This window comes from Ceratina calcarata, unplaced genomic scaffold (genome assembly GCF_001652005.2).
Source record: "Ceratina calcarata isolate Rehan_Ccalc_2016 unplaced genomic scaffold, ASM165200v1 scaffold1, whole genome shotgun sequence".
Lineage (NCBI taxonomy): Eukaryota > Metazoa > Arthropoda > Insecta > Hymenoptera > Apidae > Ceratina > Ceratina calcarata.
In genome coordinates this window covers 30825-51203 of record NW_017130860.1, presented here as the reverse complement: position 1 = coordinate 51203, position 20379 = coordinate 30825, and the positions used below count along the sequence as shown (strand labels likewise).

Sequence of the window (20379 nt, the reverse complement as noted above, 5' to 3'; positions counted from 1 at the left end):
GGACAGAATTGTATTAAATATTTGTTGACACATGCACTACGTTCAAACATTCGAAGCACATTTTATTATATCGATACAAAATCAGAGACAATTTTTAATCGAACTGATACACATAAAAAGTTGTTCAACGAAAATCAGTGTTCCAGAGGCTTATTTTAATATCACATTGCGACAAGTAATTTATACGAAATATATATAAATTTTAACGTGATAAGAAAATAAAATGCCTTTTTTTTAAACAAAGAATACATAATTCCCTGTCAATCATTGCTTTTTATTGCGTGCCAAAAGTTGCACTTACATTGACTTGGGATTTGTTAATAAAAATTGAGCTGCAACAATTTTGGCATTAACAATTGAATTCCGATATGTCACTGACAAGTGTATTCTCCTCGGTAGTAGAGAAGTCGATTTATAAAATGAAACGCCTGTTACGTCCAATTTTAACAATGTAAAATTTGTTCGGTGTCCTAGTTTAAAGAAATTCGTAACTTCATGTTTATATAATACTTTGTGCTATCAAGTTCTTTTTTATATTATATTCGTGGATATATATTAATCGGTAATTGCATAACTTTGTCCATATATTAAATTAAATTAAGTACGCTAAAAACAGGCTGTGTATTTATCATACATTATGCATTGCTAGTCGGTGCGAAATTTATAAATATATTCATGCGCTGCGTTCCTCTCTTTGAATAAAATTCATTTGTTAATAAGCTGTAAAAACATTTGGAACAATTTCCGAAATGTAATATATCAAGCGATTGGCACTTTCGTTCGTTCGTCAATACATTTTTCAACTATTTTTAACAATTATTGCAAAGGGATTGCAAAGGGATCAGATTTTAATATACATGATAAACTGTTATTAAATTGGTTAATACGTATATATATCGTATAGGAAATTGCTCTAAATGTCAGTCTTTATGGTACGATTCGGCCGATGTGTCATATAAATGTTAATAGCGTCTATTAAATATTTTGTTCCTAAACATAATTTTAACGTAAATGATGTTTAAAACGGACGATATTAATCGAAGCATAGCGATCTACAATTCTCCACTCTAATCCCTAAATCTGATTATATGTACAAATTGCAAAATAAAATATTTTGCAGCGATATCCTCTCTCTATCTTTACATTATATACTCGATAACTCCGGATAAACATTTCGAACACCGTAATATAATTTATTATACGTAAGTCTAGCAGTATCACATATTACCTTGTTAAAACCCTGTAAAAAATATGTTTTCAGTGCAAAGTTACTCCATTATCAACTGAATTTTAATTTGTGTAGTTCAATCGTCTTACGTATTAAACTTTCAACTCCAAATTACTTGTAAGTGACATGATGGCATGTTCCTGCGTGATAGCGGCTAATTCTTTTAGCCATTCGTCTAATATGACCGCGCATAAAACCACGTTTTGTACTGGACTTACTTCCTTTGGAGATTCCCAGGACGTTTTCGTATAATACCTAATTTGTAAATAATTTCTTATTATCATCTTCTAGTTATTTATTCCAAGAAAATCATCATGTATACAATGTCAATTTACCGGTATCCAGAACCGTGTCCGACCGCTTCTAATTGGCGTTCTGATATACCACTCGGCTGATTAAGGATATTGATCGAATTACTTGGACTGGAACTTGCACTTGACCTTCTAAGCATTTGCGTAAAAGATGACGTTATACTCCATCTCTTGCTCTCACCTTAAAAAAATAATAAAAAAGATTTCTAAATATCCTTGTTGACTTCGAATATCATTCGCTTCGAGAGGACTGTACATACATCGTTTGAACACTTCCAGAATGCATGAAATAATGCTAATTTGTATTCATAGAAATAAAAGATCGAACTTCAAATAATAATTAATGAATAAATTATACCTCTTGAGAATGGTTCTCCGCTCAAAGAATTTCGTTTATAAGATATAGAATGGGCGGCAGCTTCTAACGCATTCTTCCTCGCATTGACTAATTTATCTTCTCGGTTGATTAAAAATAACCGAGCTTGCTCTACCAACGCGTCCACGTTATTATGCTGCGAGAGGAACTGATCTATCTTATGTTTTAGCGATGCTAGAACCTAAAGGAAGTTCAATTATTTTACAAGTTCGCACGTAGATACCTTGTTAATGGAAACGTCGCAATTACGAACCTGAAAAAGCGACCTAATACTTGGTTGAAACACTAGAGAATGATTCAAGAGAAACGACTGTAACAGGGGTTGCGGGTATATTGCGAGTCTACTGATAAGACCAGTTAGGTGTAGATTAACGTATAAATTATTACTTGTCATACATTCGAGCTTTCGTAAAAGAATATCTAAAAATATGCCGACGTTCGGTTGTCCGTTAAACACGTCTTGACGGAAGCTTTCCTTCATTTGTTTGTTCGCTGTTAATTCTTCCGGTGCGTTCGAACCCGACTCTATAATGCTGTGAAGAAATTGTTCCTTGCCTGACGCGAGCTCTGTTTCTTCGTGCTCGCTTATTCGATCCTCGCTAGGTTCATTGTCCGGAGTCGACTGCGACGACCCTTTGAACGCGAAACTTTCGTACCCGCTGCTCTCTCCCAAAGATAACAGCGAATTCATTGCTGTGTTCGAATCGTCGATGCCACTGTCAAGTTCTTTTTTATCTATTAACTCTTTAACCGATTCCGAGACCCCAACATTTTCATTCAACAATTCAGCAATGTCCGCATCTAATTTCGTTTGTTCTTCTAACGATAATTCTATACCCGTCGCCGGAGTTTCTTCTGATTTCTCTTCTTTTTCTATCACACTGAACTCCTTCCCGTCTAGCAAAGTTTGTATATTAACTAACGTATTGTCTACTGACGGACTTTCGCCGCTCTCATTGAAGTGCGTCGATTGCTTCAATGTTTCTAACGATAAAGGTTTAATCGTATCGGTTTTCTTCTGCAATTGATCCAACAATGTATTGTCATCGATTAAAGTAGTTGCGCTACTGGTGGTGCTGTCTCTCGGCAGTTCTCCGTTGTACTGGTACGACCAAGTGGAACAGGCGATTCGACAGGCCTTTATCTTTTGCCGAGCATCGCACAAATACGCGTGATAATTACCATACAAACTGTCGGACAATCTGACACCATAATTTACGGACGCTGGCAATGATTTCAAAGAGTCAGATTGGCTGCCCGACTGTTTCTCGGGCGTTGAGCTATTCGGTAAAGAGGTGAACTGAGAGTTGACAGACGCGAGTGGCGAGCAGCAGCTTGGCGTCAACGAGAGAAACTTTTCAGCCGCCCGTCCGAAAGGATCTATGTCCCTCAGCCTTCTACGTTGAGAGAACATTACGTGGGAACAAGGGCTTAATGCGCCTAGACACAGTTCTAGCATGATGTCCTCGCAGTTCAAATTGACCAACGTTTCGAATAGTCCCAACGTTACAATACACAGCTAAAACGTGATGACATAATAAATATTATACTGCGCTACATTATTTTTTGTGACTGAAGCATGCACATTAAAACTGTACCCGTGATCTAGAGGATATTCTTTGAATAAGACTATCCAATATCCTGCATTCGTCGTAATTGTCCTCGAGCAAAAATCTAACGAGCGAACGCAAGAGACCGGGTTCCGTTACAGAACGAAGAAATAGATCGAAGTACGCTGTTGCTGCGACTAATTCATCCACTGTCGTCTGGAAATTATTATTCAGTTTTTAATGCACAATAATATGTACTTTGAATAAATAAGCATAATACTTAATAGCTTTACAGTTTGATATTAATGTAATTTTGTGGTAAAAGAAGGATATTAGTATTCACAAACGTATTAATGGTAAATTAATTTGATTAGAAAGAAGCGCACAAACGATTTTCTACAATAATAGCAAGACAGTGCAAAGAGAGATAAGCATAATGACGATGATTTCTCCAGGAAGGAATTGAAGCTGTGCAAAAGAATTCAATACACATTTTTGAATAAGAAGCAGAAATACGAAGCAATAAATTAAGAGCAGTTTAAATAGTATTATTCATATGATACCCTGGTTGTTATTAAGCATTCCTTTCCTCGTTAATTATATAGATTTATAGTTTACTGAAATGTTAAATAGTGATCAAACTTGCCGCACTAATTATAGCGTTTCGTACTAACCCAGTGCTCTTGTGCATCTAGCTGTTCTACGGTCAAACCAATCGAATCCTGAGCATCATAAAAAAAAACGTCACCAAATAGCCACAGACAATTGTATAGCAACGTAATTACTTAGGTTCTATTAACATTTACCATCACCGTACTGATTACATTTATTAAATAAGTACATATCTGCGAAAGTCCGAAACATCACCTTTACCTTATATTTAAATAAACAGTTCGCAAGTACCTTCTTTCATCACGTGTGTGTGTGTAAGGTAAAAAGATATTGAAATATAGAGTAATGTATTAAATTAGAATGTAGGCAAACCTTTTACCTTGACAAAATAACGACAAATACAGGTGTACATTTATACTCACTTGTAACAAAGCTGGCCCCATGACAGGCACCAGGAAACCATGATATAAAAATTCTAATAACTGTTTTTGTACTAAGGGATGTGCAACTTGTGCGACAGCGTTACAAAAATCCAAAGAATTCATTAGATGCATTAATGCTGGCAAATCGTTAACGTCGTCCGGCGTCAGCTGGTACCAATCGTCTGTTTCGATATCTAACTTTCTTGGCAACAATGAATATAATCCACTCAAGCCTGTAGCTAATACCTGATTAGAAACATATTTTATTAAATAATACATGTAAGAAATTGATAGTTTTTCTAACTTTTTACGAACGATACTTACGGGACATATGTTAGAATGATCGGCAATGTATAATCCCACTTCATCATTCTTTTTGGACAGAGACATGCAAAGTAACATAGAGTCACGTGCTTGTTGTCCCACTGCACCTTCTCTATGCACGTATGGTATCAATAATGTAAAAATAATAAATCTGAAGAGATTGAATAATGATTAGAATTATTATAGGAGGTGTAGCATTGGTTATATATTACACGATACTAACTTGCTTTTCCCTACTGCTGTCGGATGGAAGAATAAATCGAGCAATGCTAAGTTTTGCATTAAAGCAACGCACAATTGATTTAATAAAACTACTAATTTCTCTTCTACTTCTAATGGCATAATATCATTTGAACAATCTTCGAGTAATCTCAGCAGTGGCCTGGCAACTGGTTCATGGGCAAGAAGAGCGCCACTGTGAGATACTAAAAGCTCATACAATTTTAGTTGTTCTAAACGGACAGCATTATTATATCTGAAATGTAACAATTTGAATGTTAGAAACAAAATGTTATAGCTTTCCAAAATGAAGTTCCTACCTTCCACTATTCTTATTCCAATCGTAAAGTTTATCAAGGAGGTTTTCGCTTAATAAATATTCCAAACAAGGTGAGTGTGTAGCTGTTGTAGATTGTCTATAATTATTGTAAAAGTTAGAACCCCTCAGCTCTAAAACTAGTAGAGTTACCATTTGATCTACATGATTAACAACTCCGAGAACGTCGTCCTGATTACGTATTCCTTTGGGCGGCTGTAAGAGTGCAACGAAATTAAGATTCTTCATGTGTCACGATCGATTGTTGCAAGAGAACTTTGATCTTTGTTGACGCATCGAACTTACAGATGTGCGCAATATGATTTCGTGCGCTTGCTGCCAGTGTTTACAAAAACTGTCATAACACGCCGATGGATCAGCATCTTTCGGCGGCGAGTCTCTGGACCGTTGCTTGGTGAAGCTGGTCCTTAACGGACTATTTCGTAACCAGCTCATCTTTCTTTTATATCTTATCTGCTGCCACTCGCATCGGGAACACGACTTCGCGCATCCTTCCTCGTTGAACGTCTCTCATATTACTACCTAATTGTCATGTAAAGTGTTGCCTGCACCTTCCCGAGCTTCAGATAACCGAGCTATCCTGTCAAAATTGTCCTACTTGTCGCGATTAATCGGCTACCTACGCGGCAAGGACACCATGATAAATACAAACTGCATATGTATGTATATTTATCAAACCGAGTTGCGCATTAAGGTACCTTTCCATTCCACACAATGCTTCGTTTTAGCCATAGAACTTACGATACGTATGAAGAAGCAACTGCTGAACTGATGCGAAAAGCAGTGATCCAGCACAGGGAAGGATTGAGAGAGAGACAGCTATATGTATTTCTATCTTTATTCTGACCTAACTTCTATCGATCAGTATTATTCAGTATCAGTATATATATATGTATAGGAGTAGAAAAATGAGATCCTTCCTCCCCTTCGCCGCCGTGGTGCGAGCGCGTCAGCGAGGTGATCCAGAATCCAGACATCCAGATCGAACGTGCGATTCGAGGAAGTCCAAGAAGATCGAGCAGACCGAGCAGAGTTCCTCCGTGCCTTCGCTCAATGTTATCTAATTTGAAAAGTGCAGTTGTGCAACTTGGAATTATCTTTTATTATGGAGCCTAGCAATGCAAACTAGAATTAAGCATTGAACCTCGTCGCTTGCACGGATCTATTATCTAGCAAACTCACGGCACCAGTATCGTTCGGATGACGCCACGGTTGTTTCGTATGAAAAGTATGAAAATTTTTCAGCATTTATATTTAAATATAATTGATACACATTTGGGAAATAACATAAGATTCCTTCGTACAGGCTTTTATTATACAGAATACCATCATTATTACAAACGATATAGATTATTGTTACTTAAAAGCTATATCAATTATTACACAATTTTTTTCGATTAGGAACAACGCAGTAGTTTAAAAAATAAAATTTATCTAAAATGGAAACGGGGTTTTGAGTCTTTATTGAGATCTTGCTTGCTACTATATTAGAATGAACTGATTGTTTAACAAATTTACCTTTCAGCTATGTTAATAGTTATACATCATTTCATATATATATTTATATACATATATTACATTAGTTCGCTATAAATTAAAACACAATAGGTACAAAGTTAGTAACTTCGTACATTGTTCTAACTTCGATTACAATTTTCACAATTAGATATTTTCAAATATCACCGTCAAGCATATAATTTCGAAATAGACAAACAATAAATTAAAAATTTGTTTAGTATTCAAATACCGAGGTCCCCTAACGTCTTGTTAATTTACAATAAATTAATAACGTCCATCGCAATAACGTTTCTTTGTCATGTAGTAAAGAACCTTGTAAAGTATACAAGAAATAAGAAATAATACTAGAACACGTTTACTTGTATGTCGTAGAAATTGAATTTTGGCACAGTACTGAGAAAACAGTCAATTTTGTCCATTAATAAAATATATTAAATGGATAATGTATATCTTGTAGTCCACGGTAGAAAGAGATCCTTACAAAAGATGATCGTACTATAAAAAACACTATCTAACATCCTTAGAAAATAAGTCCTATAAATTGTCTCAGATAAAAGACTATTAGGCATCGCTTAAGACTTAAATACCAGTTTGCTAAAACTAATTTCCATACCTATTAAAAGCCATTTTATCTTTCTCGTACAAATACATACAAGTCTACCATCGTGTCAGTTTAGTCTTTTTAACGTCTATCCAAAATTTTTTTGCCATCTGTTCTTCGAGCAAAATTTTGATAAATATCGACAGTTTGCGAATATATTTACTTACGTAATATATATATGTATCAGGTACTTAATACATTACTTTCTAAATGTTATGTCAGTTACTCAGTATTATATTTAATTTCTTTCGTGTATGCAATTTGCAGTAATAAACAAGTTCTAATAATCGTCTAAAATTAATACTGAGGAGAATTTACTTTTATAACTCGTCAATGTGAGATTTTAACAATTTCGGTAACGATGGCACGTCGGATGTCATGGAATTACCTGGCAAGCCAAAATTATCGGGGAACACGTGGCTCAGTATGGCATAGTAATGATATCCAGCTGCCACGGCAACAAAGAGATGCCAAATCGCGTGGGCGAACGGTATCCTCCCGTCGCATTTAAAGAACACCAAGCCGAGAACATAAAACAGTCCTCCCAGTTTCAGTTCGGTAATATTATAATAATTATACTGTAACGTACAAAATAATGAATTTTTCATTCGTCGACAGTAGCATTTCTTACATACTTACAACGTTAATAATAGCAACGCTAGGACCGATCCCCATAAGTAGATAAAATAGTGTTTCTAACATTTTGTATCGCTCGTGGAAGATTTGTTGATACAGTATACCCAATATTGCCATGATCCAAACAGCGTAACGCATCGCGAATAATAATTCATCGTCCGGGAAATGATCTACATTTAACCAAGGGAAATAACTAGCGGCGATAAAAATATAGATCATGGCACGGTCGCAGCGGTGTAGCGTGTCTTTAAGTTGTCTGCAATTCATTAGAAGAATTTCGGGTTTTAGTTCATGAACAGGATGACCAGACACAGAGCTGTGTAGAATAATTGAGTACCTGTTATTGTTGCAATAATGTACGCTGTGAAAAAATGTCGAGACCGTAAAGACAAGAATCAGCGATGTACCATACACGGAAGCTGATACAAATTGTCTCCATGTAGTAGAACGTTGGATCAGTTGCAAACTACCTACGACAGACGGTACTACCCAAATTCCATGGGTAGCTACGTTTGCTATATGTTCTACAGAAGTGGGTGTATATGCTTCGTTCGTACATGCTCGAGGGTTCATCCATTGTATGCTGCAAGAAGCCAATATGCTTTTCTAGTAAAATATCTCTTTCAATATTTGTCGGAACTTAGATTCTCGTTCCTCATATGCGATAGAATAAATGAAATACGATAGGATATGTTGGTACAAATTAAAAAGAAATTAATGTGCAATTTAAGATTTTAAATTGCCAAATTTCTGTACTACACAAAATAAATTGCATTAGCAATTCAGAATGTTTGCCTTATAATAGTTGACAGATTTATCATGTAACTTGTTCTTATTTTTTATCGATCTCACGTTTCAGTGGTGAAACTTTGCTATATATGTACGTAGTTGCAGAAATACTAGAGTATCATTTTATTTCATCGTCTCGAATCACGTCTTGTTGGGCACATATAAATGAAAGTATATATTTACTGTATATTATACAACGGAACGTTTATTTGTACTGTAATATAAAGATAGGAGGACTTTGATAATTACTTATTATCTATGGCGTACAAGTAGGCTGAAACCTAATAACGTAAATAAGGTAAAAATGAAGTAATGAAATAGTATCCTCGATGATTGCGTCACAAGATCATGCGAGCCGATCGCTAATTATTGATTTAAAAAAGAATTCGTGTAAAGTCATTAGAAGAAATTGAAGACGATTAACTGATAGCAACCATTCATAAGTGTAACATTAATTAGATTTTATATATTAAAATTTTCACACTGTCTTAAAGATAAATTCTATCAGTCTTTTTTTATCTATTTGGAGTTGAAGATTAATGTTTCTATACAAATTTCGTACAAGAAATTAATCTTTTTAATTCATAAATAATCTTGAACCATTCAACGAGCGGTGATTAATGTTAAATGGCATAAATGGTCGCCCGTCCGTCGAACTCGCAGTTCAACTTGATGATAGCGTGCGCCAGATATTGAACTTTGAACTGTTCAGTTTAAAAATCACGAAGCATTAATATTGCTCCAAATTCTTTGTATTTTATCACAACTATTAAATTGCGTCTATAATTTTAACTCAATCAATTTATTTATTATTTTTTAAGCGAGTTAAATAAATGATAAGAAAATTACATTATTATTAATATTAAACTTAGCGTGAAACTGGGTTCAAATTCTACCTACCAGTTAGTATTTATTGTTCTGAGAATTACTCATGCATATATGTACATATGTACAGAGAAAAGGAAAACTGAATCACTGAAGCCGTGTTTTCCTTCTAACTTCGATATTTAACGAGTTACATATGATTATATGGCATTTTATTGATGTTGACAAAATCCGACCATCCCAGCGTCGACATGGCGAACTTTTGACAAAAATTTTCGTTTTTCCTTAATTACTCCTAAACCGTTGAATCTACGGGAAAATTGCATAAGACCTTTCTTGTAGAGGACGACGAGATCTACAATTTCTGTATAAAAGTTTGTCGCTAGCATTAATATTTAACGAGTTATTGACGAAAAACGAAAAAACAGTTTTTTGCAAATTACTCGTTAACTATTAACGCTAGCGTAAAACTTTTGCATGGAAATTGTAGATCTCGTCGTCCTCTACAAGATAGGTCTGATGCAATTTTTCCGTATGTTCAACGGTTTGGGAGTTATTGGCCAAAAACGAAAATTTGGAAGAAATTGAAGGGGTACCCCTTGGAAAAATCTCGGAAAAATCGAAAATTTCTTTTTGTTGTTTATTATTAGCAATGTTCTTCCGACGTCTGATTTCTTTTAAAAAAATGCGTTTCTAAAGTGCATAAACTTTTCGGATTGACGGTATAGCCAATAGATCCTTAAGGATAACATTATAAGACTACTATATGTACATGTAAACGATGAAAAATTGAACACTTTCGTCAGAAGAATTAGAAAATTATTATTCATTCAGGAATATGCAAGTAATGAAACATTAACATAGAATCCCGTGTGAAATGTCTAGAGGATTGTATGTTAATTTTTTGTACATAACAGACAACTAGGTTGCGATGTCTACAAGGAAATTAAAAATAAAAACTGTACGATAAAAGTTAATTAACACTTTTCATTCTCCGTTTATTACACGTGTCAAACAAAGTAATTTTGTAAAAATAAACACATTACGTAGAAGAGGATAAGATATTGCAAACAACGCAAAGAATTGAGAATGTTATGGGTATCTTCTAAAGCAAACAATAAATTATAATCTTTCTTATACAGTGCAATGATTACTATGCCAACGAGTGGATTTGTAAAATAAAAGATGCATAAATATTCTAAGCTAACAAACTCGTACTGATGAATGTTAATACATAAATTCATATAGTACCTACTTGTCTATCTACATTTGATGATAATACACAGTTCCAAAATTGAATAGCCGTGTATCCATTATAATTTGGGTCTTCCATAGCCAATATTACTTGACGTAATCGCCTCTTTGTCCACTTACAAGCAGAGTAACAATGCATTCCACTTAAATAGGCCCAATTACAATACCCAAACATGCAATTTTTTTATGTCTACTAGCAAACCGGATTAAAAGAGAAATAGAATGCTGGAACTTCACTCGGTATAGAATGAAAATAAAAATGCATAAAACTGACTTGTTCCTTCAATTTATTTTCATTAAATTAAAATGATATTTTTACAAATAAGCATCTCCTGCTTTCCTATCGTACAACAGTTACACAGGTCTAATACTTCCTTATGTAAAAGTGTTAAAATCAGTTTAACATTATATAAGGATGAAATAAACATCTAAGGTTTCATACAGGCATACAAGAGTAATACAATATACAGGATGACATGCTACGCTGAAAATATAGAATGTTACTTAATAAAATACTTTAGGAAATAAAAAAAGGGTAGAGATTCATCGACCGACAACTCAAACGGAATTACATGCAACGAGGAAACATTGTCAATTAGTTGTTTAAACAACGGTGTTACACATTAATCGAGACACAGCCATTAGTTAGTTGCAAATATGGTTTTAAGCGAGTTGACAAAAATTTCGAATACGCACAGATTAAATCTTATTAATTAATATTAGTTGTTATGCATCTTACTCTTTAATACGATGAAATTGTAATAAATTTTTTAGTGTTGTCACGACGAATTGATGAGGGCTAAATATATCCATGTTTCCCGAGAGATCAGCGAGTACACGTAAGTATGCAGGGTCTCGGCTTGCCAACAATGTCAACCGTTTCGGTTATCGAATAAAATAAGGTGTATTAATTAACGCGGTCGCTTATTTTCTGCCTCATGTTTCGTCAATACTTCACAAAACGTCGTAGACCGATGGAACCGTTATGGTTTCCTCATGTCGAAATTTACATGTTTATTCTTTTAACACTATTGTCACCGACGCCGTAGCACTACTGTCAACTACCGAGCTCCACGACGCTCTTTTAAAACCATCCGTGAAGGAAACAGCAGTACAAAGTCCCAGTACCCAGCAATTCTGATGGGTGCTCCCCAGACCTCCCCACGCACACGCGTCTTTTACGGACGGTGACAAGGGGAACTCGGGGTGAGGGAACAGGTGGTTATGGCTCGTGGCAGCTGCTAGTATATAAACTTACTTATATATGATTTACTATACATTAGGCTCGTGCCTTTTTATAGACGAATCAAAAGCAACGATAAGTCGGCACGTGTAATGCAGCGATATAACTGTACGAATCCAAAAACGTGCTCTTTCTCGCATACCACAGGAGAGATAGGAGCAAGTGACTGAAGGTCGATGTATTTAAAAACTAATTCTTACCAATTCACCGAATAGAGAGAGAGAGAGAGAGAGGGGGACAGATCCCTACACCAGCTATCGATCTCCTTTTAATATCAGTTGTAATACCTCGTGCGTGTTCTTCTATCCTTCTCTTGATCACGGTGGGGAGTTTGGCAGAATCGCTGCATATAGTATTACGAGCAAATATAGCTGCCACAAACCAGCTGTATTATGTTTTATTAATTCATCAATCGTTTCCATCCGCGTTTAATATTATTATATTATTAAAAAGTAAATGTACAATTTGGATATACCTAGTCGGACATTGGAGCCCTGACAGCTTTCAAATATTTAAACAGAAAAACAATTATATACATTAGATTCGTTTGTGTTGTATATGCATTACACCTATACATAATTAAGACAAAACTTACAGTACGTCCTTGTATATCTATAACAAATGAAATGTGGACAGAACTGGGAATAATTTTGCGTCTTATTCCATTTTTATTAATAATCGATAGGTAAACTGTACTGGTTCACAGTTATTTCTTCATCGACGACCAGCAACAATTACGAAAACGTTCAACATGTTCCACATAGTCTTGTATCCTATTCCCGTACGCGATTCACGAAAATTCTCGGAACAAGAAAAATTCTTTCGCAAGGCAGCTTGTGAACAGTTGTTTTTTTAATTCATTCCATTTTTCAATCGGAATAATACCGGTTTGTCATTCATCAATTTCTACGAGTTTTTCATACGACTCGTCGCACTCGTACATTCTGTGCTTAACGTTACAGGACACGGAGAGTTCACGGTTGCTTTCGACATTTAGAAATCTAGGCATATCTAGATAATACGGATAATCAGTCGCTTTCCTTGAAAAAGGACACTGTTATTCTCCCCGAATAAAGTTCCTACCCAACAACAAAGAGAAAATATACTTTCGTCCAAGCTTGCTGTACTAATTTCCGTTTTAAACTTCCTTTCTCATTCTGTCTTTAATCGAGACGATACACTTGGCTCGTAATGTCGCGTCTGATATGAATTATTATGTATCATACCGCTATGCTCTTACAGAATACCATTCGTAACAACCGTACAACGTTCGCGCAGAAAGCGAACGACGATCTACCAATGTGCATATATAAAATATGGACATATTCACTTAGCGTAATCACCTTTCAGTAATTATCTCTTCCTCGGATTCCTCTCGGTGGTTGATCGCCGTCCCGTCCTCTACCGCGATTGTTATATCCGCTCCTTCCCATGTTATTGTCACTGGGACCGCGGTTCATAGGACCGCGATTGGGTCCGAGCTTATTCCCGAAATTACCGAAGTTCGAGTTAAAATTATTTGGCGGATTCTGACCAGGGTTCTGGCAACGGAAACCGGGACCGAAGCCTGGTCGATCGAAATTCGGCGGGCCGGAGTTCGGCCCGCGGAAATTTGGCAAACCTTGAAAGCTGTTGCCGAACGGGCCCTGATTGGGACCGAACGGGGGCAACGGGCTCGGCCTGAAATGTTGATTCGGGCCGAAGTTACCATTCGGCGGCCGAAAGTTCGGGCCGAAGTTGCCGGGCGGCGGTCCGTTTGGACCGAAGCCGGGATGCATGTTGGGGTGATGCATCATGTGCATGGGACCGTCCATTCCTTGCATACCAGGATGCAACGGTTTGTTCTGCATAGGATGCTGAGACATGTTTGGATGTGGCACTAAGCTTGGTATCGGGGGAGGCATGTTCGGATTAATGTTCTGCATATTGTGATGACTCGACATGTGAGACAAACTGTTGCCTAAATGTGGCATATTGTTACTCATGCTCGAGCCCATGCCCATCGGCATGTTGTCGCGTTTGTCGAAACTGCTGGAAAACATTCCACCGTCTCCTTTCCGAGGGCCGTCGTTCATCGATTTCTCGTCGTCCCATCGACCGTCCCGATCCCTGTCGTCGTAAAGATCGTTGTCCATAGGCTTCTTCAAGGGGAAGCCGTGTGAGCTTCTGAAATCCTTCTCCGAGTAATTACTCCTCATGTCGTAATCCGAACGCGAGCTGGGCCTCCCGGGTCCGCTGGATATGTTGAATCGCAAGTCCTCGTCGCGACTCGAGTTTCGGCCGCCTTCGCCATGCGAAATTTTTCTAAGATCCTCGTCTTGTCCACTGTGATAAGAGTTGTCGTTGGAGTGCTGATTTGACTTCGTTCCCGTGTATCTCAGATCGGTATCACTGTTCTGTGAGTCCTCTGTGATCGCTCCACCGAAAACTGGTTGGTGGATCTTCGACGTTCGGTCGCTAGCACCGCCGTCGCTCCAACCGATCAGCTGATCGAATTTTCGTTTCCCACCGCGATTCAGAGCCTTCAGTAGCTCAGGATTCTGTGCGAATTTGGAACTGGGTAAAGGTGGCGGAAGTTCAATGTCGGGAACTTTGGAATAGTCGATTTCGCCGTCGTCCTGTAGATATTCTTCGGAATCATCTACGTTATCCGGTGGACCCACGACGTCGCGTAGCTCCTCTATTTCTCCAGAGAACACTAATTTATTTATGGCATCGTTTCCTTTACTGATCGCCTCCGCTAACTTAGAACCAGCTGGAATATTTTTTATAATTAGCGATTGTTTTATTGAAGATTATACGATCAAATATAGTGCTACTTACATTCAACAGGAATCATTTTTCCGTATAATATAATACCGTTAGGCGTTACTTCGTTCAGCGGCACCGCACCTGGTGTAGTCTCGATTAACTGATTCACAAATGCATTTAAAGCCTCTACTTGTTCCATATCTTCTGCTTCCATTTCGTTCCACTGTGCTTGGAAATTCCTTGGGATTGGTTTACTATACGGGACTTTCTTGTTTGCAAACTTTTTGCCTTCATCTACTGCATGATCCAGGTCCAGGCCAGGAATCCCACCACTCTTGTCTTCCGGTTCACCATCGGCATTGATTCTGTCCTCGGGTCCCATCCCAGGTATTACGGCTGCTTCGTCAGCTGTAAGACAATCAAAAAACCGCCAATGAAAAGATAGAATTCCTTCGATTCTACGAATAATACTCGTTTGATATGTTCCGTACCTATTTCGTGATCATCGACACCAGCCGATCCAGCCGGTAACGTATTCAAATTATACTTGTCCCTCATCAAGTCGCCGGGCCTGTTTCGCGTCCAGAACTTTGAAGTGTGATCGTTGCTACCGGAGCACAGGATGTGTCCTAACGGATGCCAAGCCAACGTCCAGACTATGCTATCGTGAGCCTGTTCTATCGCGCCCACTTCCTTGTCAGCACTGAAAATCCGACGCCATGTACGTGGAAAACGCGTAAAAAGCGACTCGTGACAATAGAAACAAATGAGGCCTACCCCACGTGCCAAAACAAAATAGCGCCGTCGCTGCCACCGCTACAAAATAGCCCCTCGTGACTCGGATGCCACGCGACGCTAGAAGCTTCTTTTTTGTGGCCGCGAAATGTTTGAACCTCTTGCGTCAAGTTTCGCAGGTCGAACAATTTGAGCAAATGGTCCCGGGACGCAGTCACCAACCAGTTACCGTTCTCGTTCCATTTAACGTCCATCACCGTTGATTTATGCGCGTGCAAAGTCGCGAGACTCTGCCCGGTCTTCGGATCCCACAGTTTCACCGGTTGCTGATTATCTTTGCTTCCGGAGATGACTAGACTCTTTTGCGGGTGCCAGTGCACGCACTTTACGTCAGCTCCGTGACCTAAACAACGATTATATGAATGTTCCTAATGAAGTTACCTTGTAATATACGCGAAGAGATCTTTTTCAAATTCAGTCGACGATACATTAAGTAAATATTATATATACCCCTGAGAATTCGCTCTTCGTGACAGCGAAGGAAGTCCCAAATTCTCACGGTTCCGTCGTCACTGCACGTAGCCAGCTTGTGATCCGTCGGGCTGAAACTACCCACCCAAAAAACAAAAGTTATATTCAAACAATACGCACCTACGTGGCTTAGAAAGTTTATTTTATTTACAAATGATCACAAGACTTTTCCTTACGAGAAAAACGATTATATAGATATTTGTCAATCACTTCTTTAGTGTGCAGATTTGCAGAGTACTGAATAATAAGATAGGAATAGTGACGAAAGATTGAGCACGTGTTAAGTTCTACGTTTATATTCATTATTACTTTACACGTATAATAAATATTCAAAAATAGAAGAAAGTAAAGCGAAGAGTTTATTGATGTCCAAAATAATATTTAGGACGTATGGTACACCTTGCGGACATTGTCAAGATATGAATATACTAGAAGTTGAATAGAAGCATATAATGGCTTACATTTATTACTGATTTGTCTCTTCTTTATTGTACAAATGCTACACATGCAATACGTATACAGAATAAGCAAAAGAACATCTTATTACATATTTTTAAACGACAACCCCATCTTAAATAAATTTACTATCTACACATGCGTCCTTGACAAATCCTAAAAAAATCAGCTTAAGAATCGAGAAAAAAACGTAATTTTTAGTATGATATGTAGAAAAATCAAATGTACAAGTCTTTATCGTATGTATGCGATTAAAAAAAAAGGTATATAGAGATGCTCGAAAATGTGCGGATTCGATAGATTTTAAGAATACGCGTAACAAGTAGACTTTTATTATGAAGTCACCTCGAGGGTTCGACAGACATCAGTAATAAAAGGAAGATCTACGTGTAAATATTATAAATAAACAAAAAACCAACTTCGACAGTCATACCTGGCACTCAAACAAAATTCGTTGCTGACGCGAGGCAACAAACCGTTTCTCATTGTCATGAAACTTTGAATCTCTCTTTGATGCCACATGACCACCGAGTGATATACAAAGAGTAATATTTTTTCAAAAGTTCAACATTTATTGCACAAAAAAAATGTCCGAAGTGTACATGAATTCTTTTTATTTATATATCTCTCTGTTATTCTCTCTCTCTCTCTCTCTCTCTCTCATCTGCAAAAGGGTACAAGTGATACAGATCGAAGAGAAGAATACTTTATTTTTCCCTTTTCTTTACGAAAACAATACGATACTGTGAAATATATATCTCTTCATTCAACTTTATTGAAAAACTTGGATGAGATGTAAAGAAGGACATAGGATATTTATTTTTATTTATAATTCCATGGGAATCTCGACTGGGTGTTATATATATATTTCTTGCTTGTTTATTCATTCGAAATATACACATGTTTCCCAACAACCTGACTATATAAAACTCCATAAATTGTGAGCCATAAGGACCTAATTTGAAACTTTTACTTTGCAACGTATTTCATTTCTTCCTTCAACACGTCTTTTCACAAAATCAACGAACTCTTACTGTAATAATCTAGCGGACCGTGGGTATTTGTTTAGGTCCCTAAGACTCTATGCGTACAGATGTAAAGTTTCGTATTAGTATACGCGTAACACATTCGGTAGAGAAATTTACACTATCCCTATGCTTCGTGAAGACGTTTATCGAGAATTTTACGATCTTGGAAGCCTACTGTATGTTCGTTGAAGAAGGACCAGCGCGCGCGTTTATTAATTGGAGCTACAGTGAACATTTGTATCACAATCATTTTGATAAAAAATTGCAGTAAAAAAATTGCAATGACGCGGATGGGAGTACCGCAGGAGACTGAATGTTTCTATCACAGACTTCGTATCACAGAAATGTGTAAAGCCCGAGGAATCGTGAAACCACGCATTTAATAGCAGGAAATTCAGTCAAGTACGATTGACGAAAAACTTTGGAAAATCACCTGTGTACCCATACAAGAATCACTAATGCCAGAACAGAAGTATTATAAAACCAGAGAAGGAAGAGAATGAGAGTCATGTCCAATATCTTAACTACAGCAAGGATGGACGGATCATCGATAACAGTGGCGCAAGAGACGTAAGGACTAGTGTGGTGGATGGTATACCTGAGTCCTCTAATCGCTTCTTTGTGCGCCTGAAACATCTTGACGTTGTTCATGTTGCTCTGCCAATACTTCACGTAGCCTGCATGATCTCCCGTGACCATCCAGCTCTCGTTGTGCGACCATACCATCGTTCTCACTGGACTATCGTGCGCCTGCACACACAGAATCAAATCATCGATTAATAAAATCGAATATACAGACTCTGTAAAAACTATTGTGAAGTTTTCCAAGTTTCAACGTTTGAAAACATTACAATTTTTATGGGTGTATACTATTCGATCGATACTAGAAGATCACGAAATAATATTGTAAATCTAGCTACAATTACGGAACTATCGAAGCACATCAAATACCTGTAGGATGGTTTCAAAATTAAAAGTAAGACCGTTCCACAGGGTGAACTCCCCGCTAGACGCGCCTGTAACGAGACGTCTTCCCTCAGGTGTCCAAGCCATACAGAAGATGGGACAACGCATTTTATTTGTCGCAGTCTTCACGAATCTTGTGGTGACTGCATTTATCGGATTGTCGACGTAGCTGGGTGGTGGGAGTAGGTCAGGATAGTACATCACATCGGGTTGCAGGGCACGCCTGTCCCTGTAATCCCTCTGCCATACTCTATTCTGTACAGAAAAATAGAACATTATAGTTGTACATTATGGACATCAGCATATTTTATCGCTCGGACCGGGACTCTTACTTCTAGACTCTTTATGATGGCAGAATTATAGTCCACCGTTTTTCGCATAACGGACTTCCTAAGCCTTTTCCCGTCGAACTCATCCTGTAACGTGTCTTGGCCAGCAGCAACAATTTTTGGTGCATGATAAGGTCTGAACGGTTTAAAGAAACCTCTCGTTCCTTCTCTGTGGTTGGTGTACCGATGCTGATAACTCCCAGAGGTGTTTATGGTGGTCAGATTAGGAGGTGGGGCTGACAAGTTTGGAGCAGCGGGAGGCGGGACTGACATATTAGGTAAACTTATAGCTGGCGGAGGATTTGCAAATTGAGTATTTGCAGACATAATGAAATAATTTATAAAAGATAATTACTTTAAATATACAAACGAAAGTATAATTTAAATGGACAATAAGGGATAAACATATTTGCTTAATTTCAACTAACGATGCTACGCTGAATCCGTTACGGGCATTTCTGTAAATAAACGTACAATACGTTCTCCGTTATTATTTTTCTAACGTTACGTTTAACAGATTTTTCGTGTTACATTGTTACATTTATTAAATGTACATATGGCATGCAGTACACAGCCGGGTCGTGTAACGAGCGTGAAACATGCCGAATCCTGACTTGGACGCGTTATTTATCGAACTAATTGAGGAAAAGAAATTTCAATAAATCAATCAATTACTTTAACAAAACAGTTTTACTATTCAGAAGATATGAATCTGCAATGTTCGGAACGGACAGTGGACTTTCACAAGTGAAACTGTGCTACAAACTTCTCGATAGGAATATACATCTTTGTATTCAATTTTATCATTGTAAAAGATGTAAGTGCCTTTAAACTGATCGACTATTGAACCACGAAATATCTACCGTTCAAGAGTAAATATATTGAAGCAACTCCTATCGAAATCGGGAGATTTACGAAGGTTAGACGAATTGATTTTCAAGTGAAGAACAGAATCCACGAAGTTTGTGTTCAAGTTCTAACGCTTTCTCTAGTACGAGACCAAACTGTTCTACTAAAATTAATTAACAACCTGTTCATTGATTGCGAACAAATTCTGTTTGATGCTCCCGCACTGTAAAACTCTTAACATGTACACAATCACTTATTTCCACCAGTTACATAAAGGACGTTTTACGAATTGATCGAAATAGTCAACGAGTTATAGCGGGCATCACTCGGCAAAGGATATCGAGAACTTTCGCGTTTTCTACTTCTAACATGTAAATTTAAACACAACGAGCGAGTATCAAGAGAATTATGTGTCCGATACGGACGCCATTACTCTTCTCTGAGCGACGACATCCGTTTTAGTTCTTCTGCACTTCCGAGTTCCGACAG

The 20379-nt window shown here is 37.5% G+C and overlaps 3 protein-coding genes and 1 long non-coding RNA gene across 8 annotated transcripts; 1 reads left to right on the top strand and 3 right to left on the bottom strand.

Annotated features, from left to right (window-relative positions):
• Positions 1-253: 253 nt before the first annotated feature.
• LOC108629901 (UPF0518 protein AAEL005291) lies at positions 254-6016 on the bottom strand. 4 transcript variants are annotated; one of them, XM_026819619.1, is made up of 13 exons: positions 5665-6016; positions 5363-5574; positions 5047-5298; positions 4824-4974; positions 4500-4745; positions 4140-4187; positions 3514-3681; positions 2169-3434; positions 1898-2096; positions 1800-1811; positions 1564-1720; positions 1318-1483; positions 254-1240 (listed from the first exon to the last, which is right to left on the bottom strand). In XM_026819619.1, the coding sequence occupies exons 1-12, from the start codon at positions 5812-5814 to the stop codon at positions 1321-1323; spliced, it is 3024 nt and encodes a 1007-aa protein (XP_026675420.1). In that variant the 5' UTR covers positions 5815-6016; the 3' UTR covers positions 254-1240; positions 1318-1320. The 4 variants fall into 4 exon arrangements, with proteins under 4 accessions (XP_026675420.1, XP_017888480.1, XP_017888555.1 ...); XM_018032991.2 differs by lacking the exon at positions 1800-1811; XM_018033066.2 differs by lacking the exon at positions 4140-4187.
• Positions 5948-6614, top strand: LOC113463976 (uncharacterized). Its single transcript, XR_003388810.1, has 3 exons — positions 5948-6038; positions 6108-6204; positions 6278-6614. It is a non-coding gene; the product is annotated as an uncharacterized LOC113463976 (long non-coding RNA).
• A 58-nt stretch (positions 6615-6672) lies between these two features.
• On the bottom strand, positions 6673-12121 carry LOC108630323 (monocyte to macrophage differentiation factor 2). 2 transcript variants are annotated; one of them, XM_018033579.2, is made up of 4 exons: positions 11742-12121; positions 8472-8717; positions 8138-8390; positions 6673-8076 (listed from the first exon to the last, which is right to left on the bottom strand). In XM_018033579.2, the coding sequence occupies exons 1-4, from the start codon at positions 11813-11815 to the stop codon at positions 7819-7821; spliced, it is 831 nt and encodes a 276-aa protein (XP_017889068.1). In that variant the 5' UTR covers positions 11816-12121; the 3' UTR covers positions 6673-7818. The 2 variants fall into 2 exon arrangements, with proteins under 2 accessions (XP_017889068.1, XP_017889159.1); XM_018033670.2 differs by lacking the exon at positions 11742-12121 and adding an exon at positions 11004-11117.
• Wdr33 (WD repeat domain 33) lies at positions 11272-20379 on the bottom strand. Its single transcript, XM_018024811.2, has 9 exons — positions 20072-20379; positions 19045-19499; positions 18698-18967; positions 18345-18496; positions 16242-16339; positions 15774-16134; positions 15488-15699; positions 15069-15404; positions 11272-15000 (listed from the first exon to the last, which is right to left on the bottom strand). Exons 2-9 carry the CDS (start codon positions 19366-19368, stop codon positions 13592-13594), a joined length of 3162 nt encoding a protein of 1053 aa, XP_017880300.1. The 5' UTR covers positions 19369-19499; positions 20072-20379; the 3' UTR covers positions 11272-13591.